Genomic DNA, 26,332 nt, shown 5'->3' on the forward strand with positions numbered 1-26,332 from the left:
GTGAAAACTCTGCTTTTCTCACCCTACAGTCTAAGTGTGATATTTGAAAAGGCTTTTCAATTCAAAAAGAATTTTGAATTCTGGTAGTGATATAACTCAGTGTGTAAGGAAACTGGAAAACAGATATTGAGTGCTAAACACTCAATGTTTCACTCAAAGTGGGTTTCTGCAAACTCCTGGTGTCTTCTGTGATCCAGATTCTAGGAAATATGCATCCATTATCAAAGTGAAATTTAAGGTAGACTAGAAGAAGGGAGGCAAAAATATGGTCATATATAAGCATACGCAAGAAGTTATCTTCCTATTTAGAGTAGTGTAGCTGTATAGATTTAGTTTAGGTTAACTTCAAGTAAGTAACGTTAATTAGGACTCTGAAAGCTAGTGACATTTTATTGTCAGTGAAAAAGACTTAGAGGGAAAAGAAGTTTCTTATCAGTAGCTCTGTTTTTCAATATTGCAGGGCTGTTTTATGCGTTTTACCAAGGACTACCAAGTAAAATGGACTAATGTACAAACACGAAGATTCTTGCAGTTTATAGAACATCTTAAAGATAGTATTTCAAAGCACCATGTATTTTGTTATCTGTATTTTCATACGTTCTGCAACACTGCACATATTTTCAAAGCAGAAATTTAAGAAAATTCTTAATATATATAAATATATATACATATATATTGTGTGTGTGTACTGTAGAAATAATAGCTAATCTGGAAATAATCTCAGTTGATCAGGTTATTTAATTTTCTGTGCCTAGATGTTTAGAAAGTGGAAGAGAAAAGCCAGATACATACTGCTAACTGTTTCTCAGAGCAGTGAAAGCTGGATATGGGGGCCATATGATTCACTGTTAGTAGGCATCCAGAGCAAAATTCAAGATAAATAAATGTGTACTCATCCATATTAAAACATTCAAACTTCCTGGTGACTGTCACTTGACTCCCCTACCTCAAGAATGTGGGCAGGTGGTCTACAGATGGCATGGTCTGTTTGGCTTGTCTATGAGAAACATACACAATGCAGTCTATGCTGAGTTCATAGGAAGAGGAGCTTCATGTGTTGATGCATAATATAATAAGCTTTTTACATTGGAAGATAATCTTATTTACTTATTTATTTTTATTTACCTGTTTAGGCGTCTGAACAAGAATAAATTGCAAGTTCTTCCAGAGCTGCTTTTTCAGAACACCCAGAAGTTAACCAGATTGTAAGTACAATCTGATTTATGTTGCTATTGTAAGTTCCTTATTGTTATATGGATTTGCATGTATGTGTTTTGACTGAGGTGAGAACTTTAATTTTCATGATTTTAGAGCTGCTAGATAATAAGGGTTTTTAAGGTGATGTGTTGTCTTTATGTGCACTGGTAATGCCATAGAACATAAATAGGAAAGAGAAGAGAAACTGTGAAATGCTCCTGTTGTTCATATCTTCGCCATGATGACTTCAAGGTGAATTACTCTCAACTCTCTAAGTAGAGATACAGAAATCAGTAAAAGTGGCAACATCTCATCCCTTATAGTCTAGAGGTCCTTAATGAGATTGCATACTCTCAGTATTGAAAATTTACCATATTGACATTACACAGTTTTTTAAATTTACTTTTATTTATTTATTTTAAACTAAGCCAAATCATTGCCAGGCAAAGCAATGTGCTTATGGCTGTTGCCCTTTCAGTCAGGAAGATGAAAAATTCTTTTTCTTGCCTTATTTCCTCATTTTATTGAAATGGAAAAAGAAAAACAAACAAAAAGTTAGATGTTTAGAAGGCATCCCAACCAGTGTGAACACCCAGCTAACATGAGCTTCAAATCATGTTTTTCTTGGGGCGGTGGGAGCTACAAAAAAACTGAACTCATCAAAAACAAGTTCTGCCAAAGTTTAACTCATGATCCAGTCCGTATTTTTGAAGGCTATGGTTGAACTTTTTTTTTTTTAAGCTTGACTTCATTTCTAGAAGATTTCATATAAGATTTATGATTTGGTTAGAGATATTGAAAAGCTACAGTAGGATGGCTGAAAAGTTGATACAATCCATGTGGAAGTTTTATAATTGTTTTAATACCTATGTATGTAACCAAACAAAGCAGTGACATAGTTTTCTTACTTCCTGTGGAAATGCAAAACACATGGTGACGATGAAGATTAATTTTGGAATTGGTTGAATATTTTAAAAAAAATCATCTCTTTGTTGAGGTTGGTGTCAGAACTTGCCAATGAAAAACTTACTGTGCAAGGAAAGGACCACATTGTTCTGGAGATAATAAATAAACAAAAAATGACAAACCATAGCTGTTCTTTGGTGTCAAAATGCACTTGAAACATCTCAGGACTTGGTTTTGACTACTTCAGCTTTTTCATAGCTTTTAAGTGCACTGGAAAATATTTGCTTAATGGGTTTGTTAGGGCTTAGTGATTTGTTTGTGTTTCCTAATGTTGTTTGCTTATTTCTGAAATTCTGTATCTTGAAACTTCTCTTGAGTATAAAGCTTGAGCAGGTACTTGTAGATACCATTATCTGCTCTCCAGAAGATGCTAGTTGTATTTATTTCATAGAAGACTTGCTTCATGGAGATTTCCTAAAGTGATGGTGATGCCTTTAAGATTAAAAATAAAGAAAGAAGAATTACAGAGTTTATATCAATTCCTATTGAGCATGCTGTAGCTTTCTCTGTGTGTGGTAGCACTGTACATGTAGTATTATAGGTTTGAAATAAGCTTTCTGGTCATTTGTGGTTTCAAAGGAAGGTTGGTTGTTGATCACCTGTGTGTGTTTATCTTAAAGAACATTGCACAAAGAAGCTATATGAAAGTAATTGAGATTTTTCAATACCAGAGTGGTTTGTTGTTTTTTTTAGAAGATCATATAATCATGATGCATTATAGTCCTTAACAGTAAGGGTAATAATTTTCCTTTTAGAATATAAAGATTGTAACAAAATTACATTAAATACACTGATTAATATGAGTGCTGTATTCTCTAATGCCTCCCAATGGATGCTGTCGAAACATTTGTCTTTATTCACTGACATTCATTCAAAGTCTCGTTACCATTTAATAGTGATTTAGATAGATCACTGTAGCACTGTTTATCAGTAAAAATGTGCTTTTTCTTTTGAGTATTATACATACTGTATATTTTAAGTGAAATAAATCTTAGCGAAATGAGCAGTTATGGTTCCAAATGCAGTTGGCTTGTTTTTCAATGATGGGGTAAGAATGAGAACTTTGTTACCTATTGGGATATATGTACATAGCTGTATATAGTTAAATTTTGAAGAAAAATAGAAGTATACATCAAAGATAATTACTTTGTTGTTTGTATTACTACTTTTGTTCCTACTGTAGCTTTCAGAGTTGTTGTTTCTCACTTCTCTTAAAACTACTTTTAAATATAACAGTACCAGTCTACTTAGTTCACAACTGGCTTTCTGGGTAAATCACATCAATGAAGAAGCATGATGCATGCATTCCTCTCCTGCAGCTGCTCTGACCTAGCCTTTCAAGAAGAAAGCATAGCTGAGAAGGTGATGAAAGGGAGTAAAAAGTGAAGCAAAAATGTGTGAGTGAATGATACATGGGTGATGCAGATCCTGTGGAATTTATGATAAGAGAATTAAAATGGAGATAAAAGGTGTAGCTATTTTTTTCCCCATAATAGTGGTATATTGCTTTTACAGACATACTTTCAAACTACGTTAACTCTAGGCTAGTAAGTTATGTACCGGTTAGTTTATTCTTTTTAAATGGTTATGCTTCTGATAAGCTTGTAAGTGCAAAATGGAGTTTTTAACAGTTGAACTCAATACAGCTCAAATGGTGCCAGGTGTGAAGAACTAATTATTGCTATACATTATGCCCAGCATGGAAAAATTGATCATATTGGGTGGAAACGAGGAGCTTGTAGCGATGGCCACATAGCAAATGCAAAATCAGCAGTGATTCTTACAGCTGTTCTCTTTAGCAGGCATACAGGGAACCATAGCAAACTACAACTGTCAATAAAAGCCCAGACTCGATTTTTAAAAATATAAAAATAAAAACCTTAATGACATTTTAAGTTTGATAACTTGATAGTAGCATAAAATTTAAGCATATGTATTAGCTTTAATAGATTTTTGTGCAGATGGGGTGAGTGACCTGCTTAAATATGCAGAAATTCCGCTTGCCAGAGAGTTTCAGGAAGACCTGTTAATGGTTAAAACTTTTAAAACAAATACTAAGATTTCTCTCACTCTTTTGTCAGCTGGACTGAAATGGGCCTGTGAGTTTACTGAAGGAATAGCCTCGATGTAGTTCCATACCAGCAGTGTATCTTATGTCTTGCTGCTGGAAATGGAGGTACAGATCACTATGTTTCTCTGTCAATGATGTGCTTGAAAATCTAGAGAAGAAACCTCTTTGGTGACGTGTTCTCCTCTTGTTCTGTGTACACACAGTCTCTGTAGTTTGGGACATCTGTCCAGGTGTCCCAGGTGCTTTCCTTGTTTGTCTCCATAGCGTACTTGTGTCAGGGCACTGTGTGTTTTCACTAAAAATTCGTCTTTAAGATAACTAAGAAATTTGAGTGAGGAAATAGATACTGTCTGAGAAGCCTTCTAAAAGAACCACTTAACTCCAGGTACCTTGGCTTTTTTCTCCAACTTTCTCCCAGAGTTCTGAGCTACAGGATATCCTGCATCTTTTACAGCATTGCTTAGGCTTCTTTGTCACATCTGGTGAATATTAGAAGCAGGAAAAAAATATCTATAGGGGGAATAAACCTTAAGTGGAATGTGAAACATCCCACCAAATTAGTTTCTCATAAGGTTTTGAGCCTTTTCTTCTAGAAAGAACAGTTTTGAAACTTGTGGATTTTGTTTGCTTTAGTTTAAAATGAGACTTAAGTTAGTTAGTTGGTGAATGAGCCCTTCAGATTGGATTCTCTGGTGGAAATGTTTACCATTGCTCTGATGCCTTGACTTCCTAGGCTTTCAGCTTCTTGAATGTTTTATCTAGGATAAATAATTGAGTATCTAATAATTCAAACTGCAGGCACTTTTAATGAGAAAACTGAATCATGAAAAATACATTTTTAATATTTCCAGAAATGAAAACAAGAAAAAAATGTTGTATAGTTTCAGATATTTATTAATATTGAGCCATTGAGGAAAAAAGTAATTAACATAATATACATGGTAAAAGTGTAAAAGAATTATAGTAAATGAAAACATGCAATATAGAAGTTATAAAAACAGGCTTTGATTCAGAGGTTAGTATTTTTAATATTTAAAATAAATTGGGAAATTTATTTATGAGGTTTATAAACATAGCTTTGTGTGTACTGAAATCATGAGTTTCTTCCATATGCACAGCTGGTTTATAAGGTGGTCATACTGTATCTGTTTTTTCACTGAAGGCCGGGTGTGTTAATGGTCCATGATGAGATATTTAAATATTTAAAAACAAAACAACAACAACAAAAAACAACTCAAGCCAGCTCCTGAATTGTCAAAGGAAAGCAACGTTCCTTAGTTCAGATGAAAATAACCCGTAAGTGCTCTGAGTCTTGCTGTGGATCAGCTGCTCTTAGAAGAATGAAAGAGGATATGTGGAACTTCATTAACCTGCACTTGTCCCTTGTCATTTGTAATGAAACTTAAGGTGTTTTATCTGATTGCTTCTGCATGCCATTTACTTTCAAAATGTTTTCTTCCTGAAATAAGAAAAAAGTGTAATGATCGTTCTGTTTACAATTAATTTAAAATAACAGTATGAACCTGATGTGCTACTTACAAACATGATTTTGACAAGTGTAGTGTGAATTAGACTTTACCAATTTCTGCTTTATTTTGAGGGCTTTTTTGGCTAAGATGCTTAATGTAGCTTGGAAATGCATATGTTTGCTTCACCAAAAATTTGTTCCTGATTTTCTAGAGCTGTCATTTGTAAACCATCCTTTCCAGTCTGATGCTTAGCAAGCAAAGCATAAAATCATGCTTTCTGATCAAATTCTGAAGCTTTTATCTAACAATTGTCATCAGAAGACCTGTTTGGAAAAGGGACAGTTCATAATTTTTCTTAGTGTCCCCTTGATTTTTCTTTCTGTTCTCTTCCTAGAAAGAGAGATCTTGCAGATCTGGCCTACAGCTCCATTATCATTTCATATTAAAGCTGTATCCTGACAATTTAGATATTACACGAGTTTGAGTTATGGTGTTGCCATGACAAAATAGCAAGGGCTGTAACAGCATGGTTTTGTGGTTTTTCCACATCCAATAACTGTAGTTTTACTGTGCATAGATCGCAGCAGGTCTTTTTAGAAGACAGTAAATAATTATAGTAAGTGTTTGCTGGTCTCCAGGGAGCACTTCTGCTTGAGAAAGATGTGCATTAGGTCAGAGGTTTGTGCTGCAGATAGCTGGATGACATTTACACCGTTTATCAAGCTGAAGTCATTTTATATCTTCTTTTTGTCTCTGGTTGCAAATAATATATTTAGTTTTTTTATATAAATGCACCGGTTTTATATGGGAGGTCTATGAATTCTTTCTCCTGTTTAAATTAGCGCAGAAGATAACTTGAATTTTCAAGAATATGATTTTTTTTAAAAAAAGAAAATTTAAAAGTATAAAATAAGTGAGGACATTTCAACAGACTTTGGCTTCAGTGTTGCTTTTACCCTTCTGTGAAACTGGTTATTCAAAATGATATTGAGCAAAAGTCTTGTTTGTCTTCCTAGGGCAAATAGACATGACTGGAGTAGAACGGGTGCTCTTGGTAAAAGTTACTTATGGGTTTTAGTGGCGTATTTCTGCTAAGAAGACATCTATTGCCAACTTCTGTGATCGGTTATTCTATTACGTAGCTATTTAAGGTAGTTTGTGGCAAAGGTACATATATTTCCAGAATAAATATCACACATGCCGATTAAGTACAAGTCTGCATTGGAAATAAGCTGCATTACCATTATCTGAGTAACTGAAATATTACCTTTCATTTTCAGTATTTACTAGAAATAATGTATTTTCCCATGCTTGTAAAATGAGACATACTATTTTGGTTGGTGTTCAGTCAAAGAATTCAGGAGGCTTACAATTTGTAAGATTATTTGACACTAACTTATTTGGTAGCTTTAAACATGTTTCTGGGTATCTGTTTTCCTAAATGTATATTTTTTAAAAGCACTCTTACCAGTGTGTTCTAGTTGCATATCATGTAGACGTAAGATAACATTAAGTAAGAGAAATAACATTCAATAGGATTATACTGTTAATGCCCACTTAAGCATTTTACAGTTTAGGATTGTGTTAGTTTATTTTACTAACACCCAGAGTACCCTTGTGAACTTCCTAAGTCCAGCCCCAGAACTTTATGTTAACAGGGCTGTTGTAAATAGTTTCTGATGCATTCTAAAATTCTTCTTACTCTTAATATCAGGAAGAAGAAATATCAGTAAAATTTAATATTTAGTCATTTAATTCGATTAGACATTAATTCCCATCAGAATTATTTCTTACCTCCATAATATTTAATATCCTATGTTGTTCAGCCAAACATATCTTTTCTGAACTTCTGCAGGCTATTGTTTTCCTTGCTTTGGAGGTCCTTTTTTTTTTTTTTTTTTTTTTTTTTTTTTAACAGTTGCAAAGCCATTGTCTTCTTAAACTCAGGAATTTGATAGATGACTTTTGCTTCTGGAGAGAATGGGACTTCTGTGTTAGCATGGAAATCCTGATGTCAATGACTTCTGGCACTGAGTAACTGCTGATTCAGTTCTGGAACTGTGTGTGAAGGTGGGATTCAATGTCTTTATAGATATGCAGTTGCACGAAATAAGATAAAAGTGATTAGTTCCAAAATATGTATATTAGATAGAATTTTTTTTAAGCAGATGAAGAGGGTGCTTGTGTTCACATTTTAATGATCAAACTTTGTGGATAACCAGATTTTGCTTTTAAAGAGAGATCCTTAAGTTTCAATTTCCGTGTCATGAGTGAATTGAATACTGCAACCATGGAAATAGGCTCGTTAGAGGAGTTTCTGAGAAAAATTGCAAATTCAGTCTGTTAATTCAGCTATTTCTTCTTCTTCTTTTTTTTTTTTTTTTCCTCTGATTTTTATCCAGTGTATTATTCCACTTTCTTACTCAGTGCATCTCTCAGGGTATGGCTTCTTTGTCAAGTGGTAGAGACCAAAATGTGATCAGTGCAGAAAGCAAGCTACATCACTTTTAAGGCTTTGTAGATGCACGGACTGCATTGAGTTGTTCTGGGTGAATATCCTGCATGATTTGTAAAATGGGGAAATTTATGATTTTTGTATTTTGCTCAGCTAACCAGTATTACAAGGCCCTTTTATAAGTGGTGTCAAAGGTGTTGTCTTGCAGTAATTTCACGTGAAAATGATAGAATTCGTATCAATAAAATCTTTTAAGATATGTTGGTGAAACAGACTGTTTTGCTGCTTTTATGTGAGTTGCTACAAAGACAGCTCGATCAGAACTCCTTGGTTACTCATCACCTAGGTAGATGGAGACATGGTTTGTGAAGGTGTTCGTGTATGCTCTGCCAATTTTGAAATGCATCAGCTTCAGCTTCTGGTTTTGGAGTGACAAGTTAGAACTGGGGGGGAAGCACAGTGACTCAGCTGCTTGTTATGATGGTTTCACATGACTAACAGCTATTGCAGAGTTCTTGACATACAGTAGTTGTGGGTGGGCATACTGGCTTACCATTTTGTTACATTAGTGTTTGGAACTTCAGTCTTTTGCTCTTGTTAGCACCAGTTCAAGTGTAGCTCCCTTTGAAGTAGGGGTGAGCTTCGGGAGACAGTTGTCAGAGTGGGTGCTTCTGTTGAAGTCATGGGTGACTTTGCTCAATTCAAGGGAATTGAATAGCTGCAGAGGTTGCTGGGTGGTCAGTGAACAGTTAGGTCCTATCTGCAAGTATTGATATATATATATACCTACTCTCTGTAGGTATTCTGACCTGATGGTTTGTAGGCCACTTCTTTTCCAGAAGTTGACTAACCATGTTGGTCTGACTGCGTGCTGGAAGAAGTTTGTTGCAGTCAGATTTACTGCATTTGTTTTGTTAACTTGTTGTTTTGGTCCCTTTACTAGAGCTAGCCTGCAAATGTCGGCACATCATGGTATCACAGAATTGTCTAGGTTGGAAGAGACCTCAAGATCATCGAGTCCAACCTCTCACCTAACACTAACAAGTGTCCTTGCACATAATTAGCTAACATTGCTTCTCTTGTTTAAAATTTTCCTTTTAGTTAATTCATGCATGAATATCTTCAGTGATTTCCCTATTGATTTTGTATTGAGAGAAGCTGAAAAGCATTTTGCTGAATGCTCTACTAGTGGTTCCTGCCCATGGTTTAAATAAGCAGTTGCAAATTTCCTTTTAAATTTTCATGATTGCAACTTGGAGAAAGTGCAGAATAGTTACAAATTTGTTGGTTATCAGGAGATTAGAATAGGAGTGCTTAACGTTATTTTTGTATTTGAGGCTATTTCCCTAAGTGAGGTGAATTTAGGAACAGATTGAATGGGTGACTTGAAACACAGACATCTCATCAGCTTAACAGGGAAAAATATAATAGTGATAATGTAAATATTTCCATTGCTTGCCATAATAGGTTGTCATCCTGAGCTTCAAGATGAATTTATATCCAGTGTCTTGTAAAAGTCCTTTGAAATGCTCTGGAAATACCTTGGAAATAATGAGAGTTGGTTTTGGTGTGCACAGGGATAGTAGAAGCAGGTGATGCAGTCATTGTTGAGGTGGCAAAGAGAGGGTTCTATTCTGCTTGCACAGCAAGTCTGGATTTTAATCAGTGACTTAAAAAGTGAAAGGCCATTTTCCATCACTGGCTTTCTGGCACCCACCTCTGCACTTTGCTGTTTTGCAGCAGTAGAACGCAGCTTTATCTGTGAAGATTCATTGTGTATTCAGAGTGCCCTGAGTGTAAAGGTTATTGTGAGGAGAATGATGCAAGACCAAACACTTCCTTGTTTTAATTCTCATTTTATTCTAGAAAGCTGTAATGTGTACAATAGGAAGCTTAAGTCAGGCTTTCTGGAACTTTTCAATACGTTTCAATATGGGAGCAATAGGCCATGCCTATTTAAAGTATTTCAGACATTTAGAGATCATCAAAATGAATACTGCTATACCTTATAAATGCACCATACTTGCATTTGAAATAAAATCATAAATGTTCCAGGATTTCATTACAATTTAAATCTCTGTCAGCTGAGAGAAATGATGGGATTGGAGCCTGAGGCATGTGTCTGCGTGATGCTGCCCTTCACAAGGGTCAGTGTGGAGCTGTGCTGGGAGGGATGGGATCAGGATTGAGGTGATTTCATGTCCCAAATGTAGTCTGCATTGTAAAACTTGTAAGAGTAGCAACTATTTATGAAACAAATTTAAATAACCTGTGCAAGTCATGCAATGTTGTGTTACTACAGAAATAGATCAGCAAGGGAGGTTTATTAACTTCTCAGTCTTATGACTAAGAGGAGGATGTGATACAAGGTGTGCCTTAGAGCTGCTCTTATTTCTTAGCTCTCTGTAACATATTGAAAGCCAAGGCTTATGACACCTTGTGTAAAAAGATTCTAAGAGCTGTTTTTCAGCGTGTTTCTTCTTATATAATGCTTTGGAAAGTAGATAATTCAAAGATACAGTAATTCCACTGTTGAAGTTTGAGATTTTTACAATAAAAATTCAAATACTATTCAGAAATGTCATTAAGCATTTTTGGAATTAAATACACATCTTTTGATTTTCTTTTTTAAAACTTGCTGGTGGGCTGTTAATAAGGACAGACACATCCATGAAAAGTTACGGGTTTTTTAGGAAACAGTTGATAAGGATTTACTTAATTACTATTGTTATATGAAGGGATGTTAAGTTATATTTTGGAGTGGTTTAAATGAAAAATGCAATGACAGTTCTTACTGAACTCTGAATGGAAAAAATGTTGAAAAATAAGGTAGCCAGTATCACAGCATCTAAATTTTATGTTTCCACACTTAGTGTCTTGTGTGGAGTGTGTAATCTTGTACCCTATCATACAGTCATGTGAAGAGAACTCATTATTTTGTCAGTTCTGGTAATATCACTGTGACAGTCCTGCTTGCAACATGGATCCTGTACCACTGCAAGTGCAGAAGGTCGCTGAGTGCACTAGAACATTATCAGTCTCCAAGAGCTAGGCTGATTTTTCTATGACTGATGTGCATGTACACAGTAACCATATCTTTGAAAGTATTATGAATAGAATATTTGCTTTTTCCTTGATTCACTTGTATTCACAGCTTCCTGTTCCGCTCTTTCCCAATAATTGCTTTATTAATCCCATACTTGACATTCCCTTCCTGGGAGCAGAGTTGACTTAACCTTCTGCTTAGTTTCTGTTAGCACTCAAGCTTTTTCTGCAGAACTGGCAGCTGTTCTGATGTCTGATCTTAGTGTATTTTGGGCTTAGTCTATTTGGGTACTTGTTGGTCAGTAGGAGGTACTTCACTTAACTTGCCTTGCTTTGCTCTAGAGGCCTGATATTTCTTCTGCTATAGAAGAAATATTTTCTGTATTTTTATTGCTGCAAAAGACTACCCTCAAAATACCAGTTCCAGGATTTTGCAATGCGATAATATTAGCTGCCATAAAACATGTCTGTCAGTCATTTTAATATACAGAGGATGTGGTGGCACATCCTCACCTGAGCAAGGGTATTGCTCCAGAAGGCAGTGACTCACCTAACGGAGTTATCTACTGAAGCCCCACGCATTTTGTTGTGTTTTCTTCTATTAGCTATGGTAGTGGGAAGTGATTGGTACAGTGTTGCTATTTCTATCAGTCCTTCATGTAATGAGGACAGAATTAGACTACCATTGCTCAGTTAGTCTGCTTAGTTTTGACTTGTAAGGCAACATTTGTCAAGTATTTTGATAAAACGTACTTCATATGCATCAATAATTACATGCTCCAGAGGGACCACAGTGAGAGTGGCATTGTTCCTGACATGAGAGCATGCAAATTTTCCATAAGCCTTGGGAATGCAGCATGGCACTTGAGCCAGTTGGTGGTGAACTTCAAAAGAAAACAATTGATGTTGCTTTTTTATTGGCCTTGGGGTTTTCACTGTTTTATCATCAAAACTGGTATTTCAGTTGCTTGAAAGGAATTATTTTCCTTCACTGCTTGTTAGTTGTTTTTCCAAATGGCATTACTACTTTTTAGAAATGAGGAGTACCTCACTCTCTTCCAGCTGCAACTTATTGTGGCTCCTATTTAATTAGATGATCCAATTTCATTGTGTTTAAATACGTATGTGTACAGAGAACCCATCGTGAGATTGGTCTGTGGATAGTAGTGGCTTACAAAAGACATGGATCTGATGTCAAACTTTGCAAAATAATAATGTTATTTTAAAAAGGAAATTGGAAAAAGATCACAAACTAGATTTTTTTTTCAGCTTCAGAGTTGAAGCTTCAGATATTCATACTGAAACAAGCTCCTTCAGTTACCAGTGGATATTAAATGCTAGATATATGCTACAAATGCTGGAGGTATTGATGTCTCCACTGAATTTCTGCTGAGTTGGATACCCAGTGACACTATTTGTGTGTAACTTTAAACTGCACTTTTTGAATTATGCAACAGTTAGATACTTGAGAAACTAAAGTTGAGTAAATAACTTAGAAACTAGAGTTAGAGTAACTTTCCACCATTTCACTTGTTTCAACTGTTTTCCTCTGTACAAGTTATGTGGGGATTTGTTTTTTCATTTTTTCCCCAACTAATGTGTCTCACTTTTGGGGTATCATATTATGTTGTCAAAGTCATTTGTCCCTCTCTACAGAAGAAAGAGACTCTTCTGGTTTTCTTCCTGTCACTTAAGGAAGAATGGAGCATCGTAACCTCATCTGACTGAGGCTGGCCATGCTTTGAGTGGGAATTTGAACCAGATGGCCTCCACAGAACCCCTACAACCTGAGCTGTTATGTGGTTAAATATATTACTTGCAGTAGTTAATGCAGCAGTTTGGAAGCTTTCAGCTAGTTTAAGGTTTGGCACTTTTTGTGGATTGGATACTAGATTGTGCATTTTTTCCTTTTTCTTTTTTCTATTTTTTTAGGATTCCATATAAAAGATTAGATGTAGTAGACAGGATTTTTGTGGGTGCTGGAAGATGCTGTGCCTAAGAGGTGCAAGATTGTGCTTATCACCAGTATCTTGCTTGAGTGTGAGATGAAGGTTCTCAACTCCCACAAAATTTGAAAGTTAGCAAAGTTTGAGGAGCTGCTGCTAAAGCAAATCATTTTTATCTGTTTGCTGCCCTAGATTATGCTGTTCAGATCTGCTTGTAATGTTGACTTTAGTAGCCTATTCAGAAGTAGATGTGCCTTGGTGCTGAGTGTTTTTACTTTCCATGTTGTTACAACTTGTTGTGGGAGAAAGGTACTTGCTCCATCCCTTTCCTGAATGTGACCCAATTCTGCTCTACTTAAAACCACCTTGTGAAAGCAGAATGACTTGCATAGTAGGCCTTGTTAAGATTATTATGTACTTGTAGTTGCTTCCTTGTCTATTCCAGAAAAGAAAGTAACAAACGTCCTCTTGGACTTAGAGGTTTCCTTCCCATAAGCCTTTCCAGAGAGGGCTTCTATCTTTTTTTTTAACCTTTTTTTTTTTTTTTTTCCTGGAAGACCCATGTTTTCCTACATTGTACATTTCCTACATTAGATAAGTCATAAAGATGCTATTTGGGACACGTGCTATGGTCAGTACTGCTCATACAACTTGTAGCCTCTTGTGGGTACTGCAGTAATGATGACAGCTGCAAGTTAGCTACCAGCCCACTTTCATTTTTGGCCACATGGCAATCGTGGCTATATCAATAATGTGAGTATAGAGTTTTTCCAATAAAATAAGATTTTCATTATTCAAAGTGGAATAGTTTCAATATTTCTACACACACACGTATTTCTGAGTCTGCCAAAATTTTTATTTCTGCCCTGTGTCGTTTTTGTAAAAGTGTTGAATGGTTAAAATTTGGAAGAAGGGCAAATTAGTCTGAATCTTGCAGTATCAAAGAACATAGCTTTTGAATTTAAATGATGCTACCCTCACTGAAGGTTGCAACTGTAGAAATGCAGTTTTTCCAATTCTGATTACCAATCTGTTGAATTTGATTTAATTTTAAAATCTATTTCCAAATGCCCTCTAATATAATTGTATTATCACGTCAGCAATCTGTTTCAATTCCGTAAAATTCCCAGCTATTTTAAAGAATGATTAAAAAATACTTTAAGATAAAGTTGACTGGAATGTATACTGAAAGTCAGGCATGGTTTAAACTACTCCAAAATTGAGCTCATGTCAGAAATGGAATTGCTAATTGAAGTGAAAGATGAGCCCAAACAATATATAAAATGGGATGGTGAAGTGGCAGAACTGGTGTGACCCTGTGGAGGCAACTGCTGACTCTTTATTCTGTTTTATCATATGCATTTATTTAAAAATATAAGCATGTATTCTTCAGTGTCTTGGAGACATGCACATTATTTCCAGTGTGTCTATGTGTTTTGAGAATCATGGATTTCATTTTCTTTTTCTAACCTTCTTTCAGATTTCATTGCATTTGTATTTGGATGGTGGATTTTGGGGAGGGGTATACGTATCTTTAATTGTAATATTTTCAATCACTGTAGATTTCACTTCTGTGATAGAACGTATGAATTTCATGATTGTGTATGTGAGAGAATATTCTGTTATTTTCATTTTGTTGGGTTTAGGTTCTGCAATTAATTTAGATTCTTTTACAGATCAAGCAACTTTAAATAGAGACCAAGTTAAAAAAAAGTAACTGAGCAAGTGATAGAAAGATTTATCTTGCCAAAGAGAAGATATTTAAAGATGATGCATGACATTGTTATTCGATATGCATCATTTTTGAATACTTGAATGTATTGGAACTGTGTTTGTCCAATTTAATTTTCCTGTGTGCATTTCCTGTGATACATATTTTTCACCACAATCACTGAATTACTTACTTTGACATAGATGTGTACATCAAAACTTTTTTTTTTTTTTTTTCCCAAGAAATATTGTCTTTTCTCCCCCTCAAGTTCTGGGAGTATATGCGGGGGGCTGTGTGTGTATAAAATCATCTAATATATTCCAAAATCCTAACATTTTGTTCTGACATGCAGATTAACTAATGAGTTTGGAGTTTTCACATAGCTAGCACAGAAATGTGGTATATTGCTTAGACTGGTATGTCAATAATAGGTGATGCGTGAAGTAACTGTTAATTATGTAAATGCTAGAAGCACTTGAATTCTAGGAAGACTTATCTTTGAAGAAAAGAACATCTGAAATGATGTTTTTTATGTGTGTGTACGTGTGTGTGTGTATATATATATAAAAGAAGTAATAGAAGACTAAGTCAGTTTGAGATTCCTCCCAACAAAGAATAATGGTTAATGGTCGAGATGGTTGAGTGCTGTTTTTGTTACTTGGCTTTTCTTCAGGGCATATGTGTGATTTATTTTGTTTAAAAATAATAATAAAGACATTTCATTTGAACTGGTCTCCTCCATTGACAAAATTTTTGCCTTCTCCTTGTATCTCCTTGTATTCTGTGTTTCTGTTAAAGGCAGTGTTTTTAGTCAGTATGTGAGGTAATAACCATAGAAAATAAACGTTGCTTATTTTAGAAATTTGAGACAATGCTGATTTTATATTAAATAATTCTAGATAATTATTACCTTTAATTCTTAAATTGCTTTTTATTTGTTTACTTTGAAGGTGTTCCAAATAATTCCTGGAGTGTTTATTTTATCAAGCAACTTCTCTTCATGATTCTGTGCATTGCAGTTTTATGCATATAGCTATGATGTTTATTGGAAATATTATATTTAATTATCACTTAACATGCTAATGAAGGAACTTGTTTACTTGCATTGCAGAGTTAATGCAGCTCATAGGGTCATACTTTTATAATTCTTAAGGGAAAATATAGAAGCTGCTTTTGAGGTGCAATGCCTTTCTTTCCTTTGAGTTGTTCTCAGTGCTCTTCAGTACGTGAATAAAAAAAAAAATCAGGAAATTTATTTTGGCTTATTGTCAGCTATCATCACTTAATAAAAATACGGCTAGAAACTGCTTCTGGGAATTGAAGTTTTTTAAAATTATTTTTATGTTTTAATGCCTCTCCTCATAATTTTATGCTGGTATCAACTAATTGGTTGCTTTTAGTTCACTTGTGCCTGGACATAAAACTCTGAGAGGACGGAAGAAGAGAGGCAGAGGGATCTCTGCACTGCCTGGCAGCGTGGAAGAGACAGTTGTAGGAAGCTCTTACGGCAAAGGTTTTATTCCAGTTTTGCTGTTCTAGTGTCTTTAAACTAAATAGTAGCTAGCAGGAGCCAGGCCCACTGGGTATTTGCATAGGAGGCTCTCTGTAGTGCGAATTTGCGTGATTACTGCTCTGGGATAGTGCCTGCTGATTTACTGCAGTTCCACACATGTGGGTCATGCTGTAAGCTAACATGTAAGCATGCATTACTTAAATACCTGATATCAGAAATAGAAGTAAGCGGTGACACTGTATGACTTCTGAAACTTTTACTATGAGACCATTAAAAAAAAATAAAAAAATGTCATATATGTTGTTGTATAGCACAGCCTGCAGTCCACATTCTAAATATCCGTAGTTATAGACTAACTGGGACCTGAAGGCTGCCATTGTGTAGAGGTGCATTTATGTGTGCCTATTAGGTTACATGTCACTGCACTGAATATGATTTAGGTGTCTGCACAGTCCATCTACTGTAAATCTGCACATTGTTCTGCTCAATATTTCTTACTACACTACATCATAGCTTGTGAAAACAAAAATCTTACGTGGAAAATCTTTCTTTGTAAACTACCTGTGACAGCTGAGTGGCTCAGACAAATATTTAGACTCATGTAGGCAAATATTAATTATTAGGCATGGAGAGGGACAAAAGAATTATGAATGTGGTGAGCAAGACTCAGTGCTGTGATAGGAACTTTTAGCTGCTGAAGAACTGGAGGATATTTTTAATTGAGTGACTGTGTGTATACTGGTGCTAAGAGGTTTTTTTGTTTGTTTTTCTTAAAGATGACCAAACATCTTTGATGGTTTCACATATGCCAATATTTTACTGACTTAGTTACTTGTTTTCATCACTGATGTTGCACTGATTGAGTTGCTCTTAGAAAAGATTTCTTAGTATGGACTTCCTGACTTGCTTGAGAAAATGTAGTTCCTTATGAAAATAGTGTGTAGTGCAACAGCCAAAGCATGTTATAAATATGCACACTACTGTAGATTTTTTATTTTAAATATTACCATAATGTCACTATTCATTTTGGAATGATTGTATTTTGGGGATGTTATATAAATAACTAACTGCTGAGATGCAGTTTTTAATGAAAACCTTCACAGGCTTCAGATTTGCTTTTTCTGTTTTTCAATGAAAACATTTAGAAAATCAGACACTTTGAGTTGTCTTAAATTTTTGAAAAATAAGTAAATTTTTTAAAAGATTCATTTCTTACCATTCCTGTTCCTGAAGTACAGATGTTTTTTCATTAGTTGTAAATCTTAATTTTATACAGTGCTTAAATACTCTCTTGGTATATAGACAGGAAACTGTGTTTAGCTGTGCCTTGCCTTGAAAGTCACAGAATTTCTTGGCTGAACTTTGTGAACTTAAAATGGTCCAACGTGAATGAGTGCTCTAAGTGACACTCATTTTTGTTGCCATTTTCTTCAAAGCTACTAGTTGTAAAAAAAGTCTGCTGACTTTTTGCAGTGTAATAGAAAGACATGGACAGATTGGAAAATTGGATTGTCTTTCCCATGCTTCCTGATACTAATAGGGAAGAATAAAATAAATCAGAGCTGTTAGTATACACTGCTGAAGAGAATAAGTGTTAGGTGAGCCTGCAGCAGCAACCAGCATGCAGAACAGAAACAGGCCTTTAGTTTATTGACTTGAGATAGAGATATAAAAAGATAATCAAAGTGTGTGAACCAAGAGTATATTTTCCATATTTAATCTTCAGTATTAAATGTATAATTTCCTTTTAGAATGTGCATTAGATAGGAGCACCTGCTGCTTCTGCTGTGATGTTGCTGTTTGAGAAGCAGCTCTGTAGAAGGAGCTGCTTCCCCGAGGGAGTTTTGACTTCTCATTGGGGTCAACGAGAAGTGTGAAGGTTCACAGCCGGGCCACTACAGGCTGTAGGAGGCTGAGCTGCAGCAGAGGGTCTGGCCTGTGGATGCTATGACTGACAGCCAAAGGATACAGCAAATAGTTTCAGCATGGCTCGGCGAGTTTTGGAGAATTTCAGCTATGTCATGGGAAATGGCCACAGCCAGACTTGAGATTAGCAGTAGAGTGCAAATCCTCTGGGTCATTGCCAGGGTTCAGGAGGGCAAAACGCTGCTGGGCTATCCAATTGTTGCCATACTTCAGTGTGCTTTTCTTTTTTTGTATCAAGCATACTACCAGTTTAACGCTGTGAATGAGCACATCCCAAACAATGCATAGGGACAAATGGGGACTTGAATCAGTGTATTTAAATACTCAAGACATTGAGGAAATCTGAAAAGTCAGTTACTACTCGGCTTTATTTTCTTCAGATTAAAAGAATTCTCCCATGGATCTGCCTTGATCGCTGCTTTCTAAAATTTACCTACAGCAAGGGGAGCTTTCATGTGCAAGTGATTCCAGTATGGTTTTAATTATTTTTTTCTGAATCATAAAGTAAAAGAAATGTGGCATGTTGTGGCACAGGCTATAACTAGGTAAAAACAAAATAGAAAAGTGAATTTTAATACACTAAAATGCCTTTTTTATTTTTTTTTTAACCTTTTTCTTCTCCTGTGAAGCAATCTTTTGTAAATACTGGCTGTATTAGTCAGACCTGCTTGTGGATGTGATTTGTGAGTGTACTCAGGTCGAATTTTTCCAAGTCCAACTTCTCTATTCATTCATGTCAGTTAAGTAAAGAGGCATTTTGTTTTGCATGTGTGTGGTTGCTTCCCAGACTGCAGGGCCCTGTGCCTTGGCACAGCTCTTTTGCAAATCACAAGTAGAGTGATGTTGTATTACCGATCTCTAAGAGGAGATCCTGCAGCCAGGTCCTTGCTACAATCAAAACATGTTGCTTCTCTGATGCTTCTGAATTCCTCTGGTAGAAGGCTATAGGTGAGATTAATTGTACCAGCCTGTTTCACCATAAGAGCCCCCAGTCTGAGTTAGACCCTTTCTGGATCACTTTCCTGAAAAATGACAACATGTGGGTCCTTTCTGTTGAGCAGCCCCAAAGTGATGCAGAGCTCTGGACTGGCTGGTGTTCTTTGCTATCTGAAATTGTAGTGTAAATGCCAAGGTTCATGCTGCCCTTGCTCTCAGTGAGCCTGCTGTTATGCAGTATCGCAGTGCCTGTGTACTGGGTGTTGTGATGCCAGTGATCTGGTGATGGAACTTGCTCCTCAGCATGGCAACTGGAGGGAATTGACTGGGGTAAAAAATAAATTCAAGAAATAAAAAAAATGTGCTTTTGCCTGGGTGAACTCTTAAGTCATCCAGTATTGTTCCTGTTCAAGTACGCATGCACTTCTACTATCACAGCCAAGGCAGGGGCACTTGAAATGGTGAGGGCTGGTCAAGCCAGAACTGCAACCGAAAGACATGGCTATCTAACTGCATGGAGAGCCTGTGCACTGGGCCTTACATAGCACTGGGATTTATTTTCTTTTGGCTGGACTGCTTTTATTTATTTCTTGCTTCTTCCCCTCACAATACTAATGACATTTCCAGTTGACTTTCCTGATTTTTCATTTCCTTACACATTTCAACTTATATGTTTCAGTACCTGTAATTCCACATTCTTTACTAATGTGAAAGTTATAGAAAACCTAACCTAAAAGCAAGCCCTTGCAATTTCCCCAATTGGTAGTTGTTTTGTTGCATTAATCTGTTTGTATGAATTAATCTATCCAGCCTATTCATTTAGTAATTGCAGAGCTCTTACTGTTTCAGGATTAATACTGTAAATTAGCAGGGGTTTGTAGGCTTCTGTGCAAAATGTTGTTTAGAGTTCTTCCCTGTATGAAGCAGTCCCTCCCTGCTTCTCTGTAGGGAGCCATGGGAAGCTGCAGTACCATACCTGACTTGCTACACTGAATTTGATACCTGCTGTGGAAGCTCACAGTTTGTTTGCCACAGGCCCCGTTTTAAACAAGAGAACGCTGAACACCTGCTTTCATGAAGCAGGAAGCACTTTCCAGGAGTATCCCCTTGAAAAGTCTACACAGTAATAATACTTTTATACTTGTGTTGCTTGGAAAAAAAAAAAAAAATATATATATATATATATAATGTAAGTAACATATTAAAAAAAAGTACAAAAAGTATTCTGACTAAATCTGTGTTGATCATCATTCTATGTTTTTTGCAGGGTTATGATGAAGTAATGGCAGCAGTGTAGTAGTAGTTTGGCCGAGGCAGCTTTGTTAAAGGTTGAAATTGTCTTGTAAAATCTATTTCAAAAAGAAGAATTTTAAAACTAAGAAGTATTTTCTGATGGTCTGCAGCTGTAGAGAAATAAAGCTGTTCAGCTGTAGTGACATGTCTCTCTGCTTTGAAGGTGACTTTCCCTTACTTGGATTCAGGGATGTCTCTTTCCTAAAGGATGAGTTAAATTGGTGAGCATAAAACGCAGATCTGTTCTGTGCTCTCAGCAGCATTCTCCACTGCAGACTCTGCATAGAGTGCTGTGTAGCAGGATCTGAAAGATGTTCAGGAGGTATCTTGGTATCTCAGTGAAGGGACTAAGAGCTCACCACAAGACCTAGCCACATGATACTGGAGTCTGCATTTTGTAACAGTGACAAAACATACTGGTGCTTCTGGCAGATGGTTGGGAGGTGAAGGGAAGATCAGGTAGGAACTGCAAGCCAGCCTTCAAAGGGTAGGGAGGTAACAGAGCCACCTGGAAATATATAGTAATAGCTCCAAGTTTTCTGCATTCTTAAAACAAGATGAAAGCCTAAAAATACCCAGATGTATGCAAGAGATTTATAGTTTAAATGTATGAATACCATAATGATTGGCACATAATGACTTTGAAGTATGTTTTTAATTACACTGTTTTTACAGTGTGTGGAATATTTTGATCTCACATAGGAAGAAGAGTTAGGTCTATAATAGCTGAGTTAATAGTGTGGGAGTGCTTTATTTATTTATTTATTTTTATTTCTGTGCCTGGAGAAACTGGCATGTACCCTGTCATCAACTCAGATGAGAAAAGGAAACATACAACTCCTGAAAGTTGTGCGAAGAATATGATAGGAAATCTTCTTCTTTGAAGACCTGCATATGTAAAATACTCATGTGCATGTTTTGGAGATTACTTAGTTCTCAGGATCCCTGAAGGTATTTAGGAGGAATGAGAAGATGTATGCAGCAGACATGTATTTGGCAGCAGCTTAACAGCACAAAACAATTCACAAAGCAAATGCATAAATATGGTAACTTATTGTCTCTGTCAAAATGTAGTGCAGTTATTAAACTCTGTCCAATTGCATTTTGTGATCTGTGTGGTCTGTCTTCTGGCAACTAACATACTGGAAGTGCAGAAGCTAATGTTCCAGCAACGTATCCGTAAAGAACTCTCTTGAATCCTGATGTGTAAGGCTCATGTTGTCTGCGATCAGATCATGTTTTACCAACAGCAAAGCATGCACGTTTTTACTATTGGCTGCCTTTTTTAAGCAAGACTGAACTTTCAGATTAATTTCTTCAAAGTAATGAGATTAGTGAAATTCAGTTGCTAGAGGGAGAGGTGTGCGTTAGGAACTATTTGATGTGAAAATGGCTCAAAACCAATGGAAAGTTTAAAAAGGAAGAATCGGAAGAAGAGACTGTTGTTCACAGAGGGAGATAGGCTATAAATTGCACCTTTAATGAAACTGCATGCTGGGATGAGAGCTAGACCTACAGAAAACAGAGTGTTCTGCTTAAATCTTCAGTGTAGCTACCTTGATGTAATTGCAGCTATGCCATGCAGCGCTGCCCAGGCTGTCTTCTCAGCAGGCTTGTTATGTGTGCATGTTGGAGACTCTTCATGTAAACCCTGCAGTTCTATGGCATATTCATTCCAAATACACCAAGATTCTAATCTGCAGTTCTGGAAATATATGCAGCATCTTCTTGCAGTTCATGATCTACTTCCACATCAGATGTGATAAAGATAAATAATTTTCAATAGCAGCTGCTGCTGCTGCAAACCATGGGAACTTCTTTGTGTGTAGAGCTTCAAGTACATGGTCACTGTTAGATGAAATGAAGATGATTCCACAAACCCCACCTCCAAACCAACCAACCAAACAAAAAAACAACAACAACAAAAACAAACAAAACAACAACAACAACATTACAGAAGGGTCTTAAAAAGAGAAAAGCTAGAGTCAGCTTCCATTTTGATATTAGTGGCACAGGACTGTTGAACGAGCATGGAGACCCAAGTAAAGATGACTGTGCTTTGCACTGGGATGTTTTTCTAAAGTTCGGGACAAATTAAATTGTTAGACAAGGAATTGAGTGTGCTTCTTTAAACAAAATAGATATATTTTTCATACCTTTAATTGTTTTCTAATTTTTTTTTTTTTTATATGGGACTGGTTTGTTGCTGTTTGTGTTTTTCACCTTATTCTTTAGGGCACAGTTGTTTTGATTGCTGTGTATGATTTCTGCACTGTTACTACAGCAGGGCAGCTAAGGCTGACAAATCTGAACTGCCAGCCAAGTAAAGCCAGCCCACACACAGGGTGAGCCAATGGTAAGCAGTAAACTTTCTGGCTTTCATATCTAAGTGCATTTGGCCACACCTGTATATCGCAAACTACAAGGTAGTTGTGCTGCTTTTCAGTGGCTGTATTCAACAAGAATGTCAGGTGTTGGTCATGCAGGTTACAGCCAGAATGGTAGTTAATTCAAGTGCTTCTGATAGAGTTTATACTCCTAGAATGGCTTGGGTTGGAAAGAACCCTAAAGATTAACTCATACCGACCCCCTGCCATGGACAGGGACACTTCCATGGTTGCCCTGGGCCTCATCCAGCCTGACCTTGAATACCTCTAGGGATGGGGCATCCACAGCTTCTCTGGATAGCCTGTGCTAGTGCCTTTGAGTGAAGAATTTCCTCCTCACTTCTCATCTAAATCTCCCCTCTTTTAATTTTAAAGTGTTCCCCCTTGTTCTGTCATTACCAGCTCATATAAAAAGTTTTACTCCATCTCTTTTATAAGCCCCCTTTTCATACTGAGAAGCTGACGTAAGGTCTTCCAGAGCATTCTCTCCTCCAGGCTTGAACAATCCCAGCTCTCTCAGCCCATTTCCACAGGAGAGCTGCTCCAGCCCTCTGATCATCTTCGTGGCCACCTCTGAACCTGCTGTAACAGCCCCATGTCCTTCTTGTGCTGGGGACCCCAGCCCTGGAGCTGCAGGTTGGGGCTCATGAGAGCAGAGCAGAAGGGCACAATCGCCTCCTTCCCCTGCTGGCCTCACCTCTGGTGATGCAGCCCAGGATGCAGTTGCCCTTCTGGTATTTAAGCATGCTCTGCTGATTCACTCGAGTTTTTGATCTACCATGAAACAGATGGAGCTTTACTCCAAGGTGCTCATAAAAGTTCAGGGAAGACTTTGACAGACAAAATCAGGAGAATTTAGCACTCAGGTGGCTTTAAGCTTTTCCAATATGTTCTAAGCACAGCTTTCTCTCAAGTGATTAAAACCTCTCCCAAGAATGAGGACGATAAGCATTGAATTCAGAGAGGAGCCTGCTGCTTTTATAACAAGACATAAACTGAACATAGGAAATACACATGTGAATTCAACACTGAGTGGCACCTGAGCTAGAGAGAGAAGCAGACTGTGCTGATCCAGGCAGACATTTTCAGTGGACTAAATTTGAATCTTCCTTTGTTACTTAGGCCTCGTGGTGAAAAGTACTTAATGTGTTAGTCTTGTTTTTAGAGAAGCAGGGAATTTAGTAACAATAATAAGCACTTGCAAAGAACTGAATAGAATAATATTGAATTTCATCAAGTGATCTGGTTTCTGTAGGAAAGGTTTGAAATATATTTTTAATAAGATTGTTGACTTGGTATTGGGAAATAGAGTAGCCTCTCTATTAATTCTAGGTTTGATTTTATTGATGTAGCCTGCTAAATCTTGTGCTGATTTGTTTTAAATGTTTTACTCTTTGAAAATCACATTTGTTTTCAGGCAGGAGTTCAAAGTCATTTTGGTCTTTATGGGGTACATTTCTTGCAGTAGGATGCATACAACTGAAGTACAATAGAACATAAGTTAAACAACAAAGCAAAAAACATGCTTGGTTTAAAAACAAGTTCATATTATTGCAAGTTAGACTCACTTTCTGAGCCAAACATGCTATACTTGCATCCACATCATACAGACCATAGTACTTTGCACTCCTCCAGGTGGTTGTACGGTGGTCTACTGCTGATATTTATTACTGAAGTATCTCGCTTCTTGCTTGAGGGGTTTGCAACTTTTATTTTAACTGCTTAATTTTGAGGTAATCTGTAGCTATATGAAATTACCCTTTTCCTTCATATGTGTATAACATGTATATTCTACGTTAATTCTACAGAATATATATAGATCAGATTCTGATCAGATTCTATATAGAATGTTACTTGCTTTGTCTGATTTTTTTTTTTCAAATGTGTTTTTATTGTATTTGCAACCAACGGAAGACTATGTTGGAAATGACTGCAGTTTTAGGTGCAGACTTCACTGATAAAATTAACTTAGCTTTCTGCAGAAAGACATAATGGAGAGACAAGTAAAACAAACATAAGAAGGAGATGGGGTTACAACTGTCTTATGCTTAGTCATTTTAGGTGGAAGACTGCTCGTCAGCTTTACCTCATACCTCAGAATGGATTTGCACTATAAGTGAACTTGTGATGCAGAAAGCTTCATCTGGTCTTGAAATAGAAAAGAGCATATAGCTGGCTGTTTTTCCTTATCCCCAAAAGCAGACAAACTTTAAAGCCTGGTTCTTCATCTTTCTTGTTTGCACAAGTATGAGAGGGATAGATAAGAACTGGTGTTGTCTGTGTGAGCTATCAGTGACTCTCACTTCATTTTTTTAAATAGGTAATCAATTGTACTAAAATTAAAATTGTAATTATTACAGTAGGGGTATACAAGCTGTATAAAAAGAAATATTTCTGCAAGTGCTTATAGGCAATGAAACCTGCGTAAGCTGAACAATGAGGACAAATTAGCTTGTCCTATTAAGTATAGAACAAATGCTTACAGTTGTGCAGAAAAATGACTAGTGTTCAAAGCCAGCAAAGTGCAGAGATGAGAGTAAAATAGTGGCATCCAGGGGTAAAGCAGAGCATGGTAAGTTAATGACCATTTCTGAAAGGTGACTAGAGATGTGGAGCCATGTAATGTAAATATTCTGAATACTTGCAGTTGGAAAACCTACGTATGTTTTTCTTCTGGGTTTTAAAAAATCCTGTTAGCCAAATAACCCAAACAGCTTTCTGTACTTATTTAGGCAGGAAGCCATCTGTTACATCTGTCTGTATTAACTATCTGAGAATTTAGAAGAATAAATATTCTACATACTTGCATTTTGAAGTGCAAATTATGTTAAAAACTAATTCTCTGTAACTGCTAAATTGGTCTTTTGTCTACAGATTGACAATTTCTAATTGAAAAACTGCCTCATCACAGGACATTAATTTAGCAGCTTAGAGCAAATCAGTGATAATGATAACCTTAGGACAGAATTGTCTGATGAAATGTAATTATTTTGTGTGTGAAGATGCATAAACTTCTGTTGATAATAGAAAAAAAATGGGAGGGCCCAGAGTATTTCTTCGAAGCTGTTAGTTCCATGTATCTTCCTCTCCTGTATAAAAGCTCCCACTTCTGCCACCTTTTGACTTTACACAAATCTTTCCCAAATACAAACATAATTATTTGTTTGGGTGGTCATGTGCTACTCACATTGTTTATTTCTGTGTGCTGCAGAGTCTGCTTAAGGACAGGATCTGTTTTGTTCCTGCCCTTTACATTTCGGAGGGGATGTGAGGGGGGAAGTCTTGAAGCCTGACTTGGCATTTGACAAGCTGTCCTGATGTTTCCATCTTAACACATTTGCTAGAACAACGGTAGCTGATCAGTTGCAGTGAAGTTGTACTTTCGGCTGCCAAATAGCAGGCAGTAACTGCTGCTGC

At 36.5% G+C, this 26,332-nt stretch overlaps 1 protein-coding gene across 4 annotated transcripts in view; it reads left to right on the forward strand.

The window, feature by feature from the left end:
- Nucleotides 1-26,332, forward strand: part of SLIT3 (slit guidance ligand 3) — a 515,831-nt gene that overhangs the window by 56,564 nt on the left and 432,935 nt on the right. For all 4 annotated transcript variants that reach the window (XM_027468588.3, XM_027468587.3, XM_027468585.3 and 1 more), the window contains one exon: nt 1,134-1,205. In XM_027468588.3, the coding sequence (XP_027324389.1) occupies nt 1,134-1,205 (72 nt within the window). The remainder of the gene's footprint in view (nt 1-1,133; nt 1,206-26,332) is intronic.

Source organism: Anas platyrhynchos, chromosome 14 (assembly GCF_047663525.1).
Source record: "Anas platyrhynchos isolate ZD024472 breed Pekin duck chromosome 14, IASCAAS_PekinDuck_T2T, whole genome shotgun sequence".
Taxonomy (NCBI): Eukaryota; Metazoa; Chordata; class Aves; order Anseriformes; family Anatidae; genus Anas; species Anas platyrhynchos.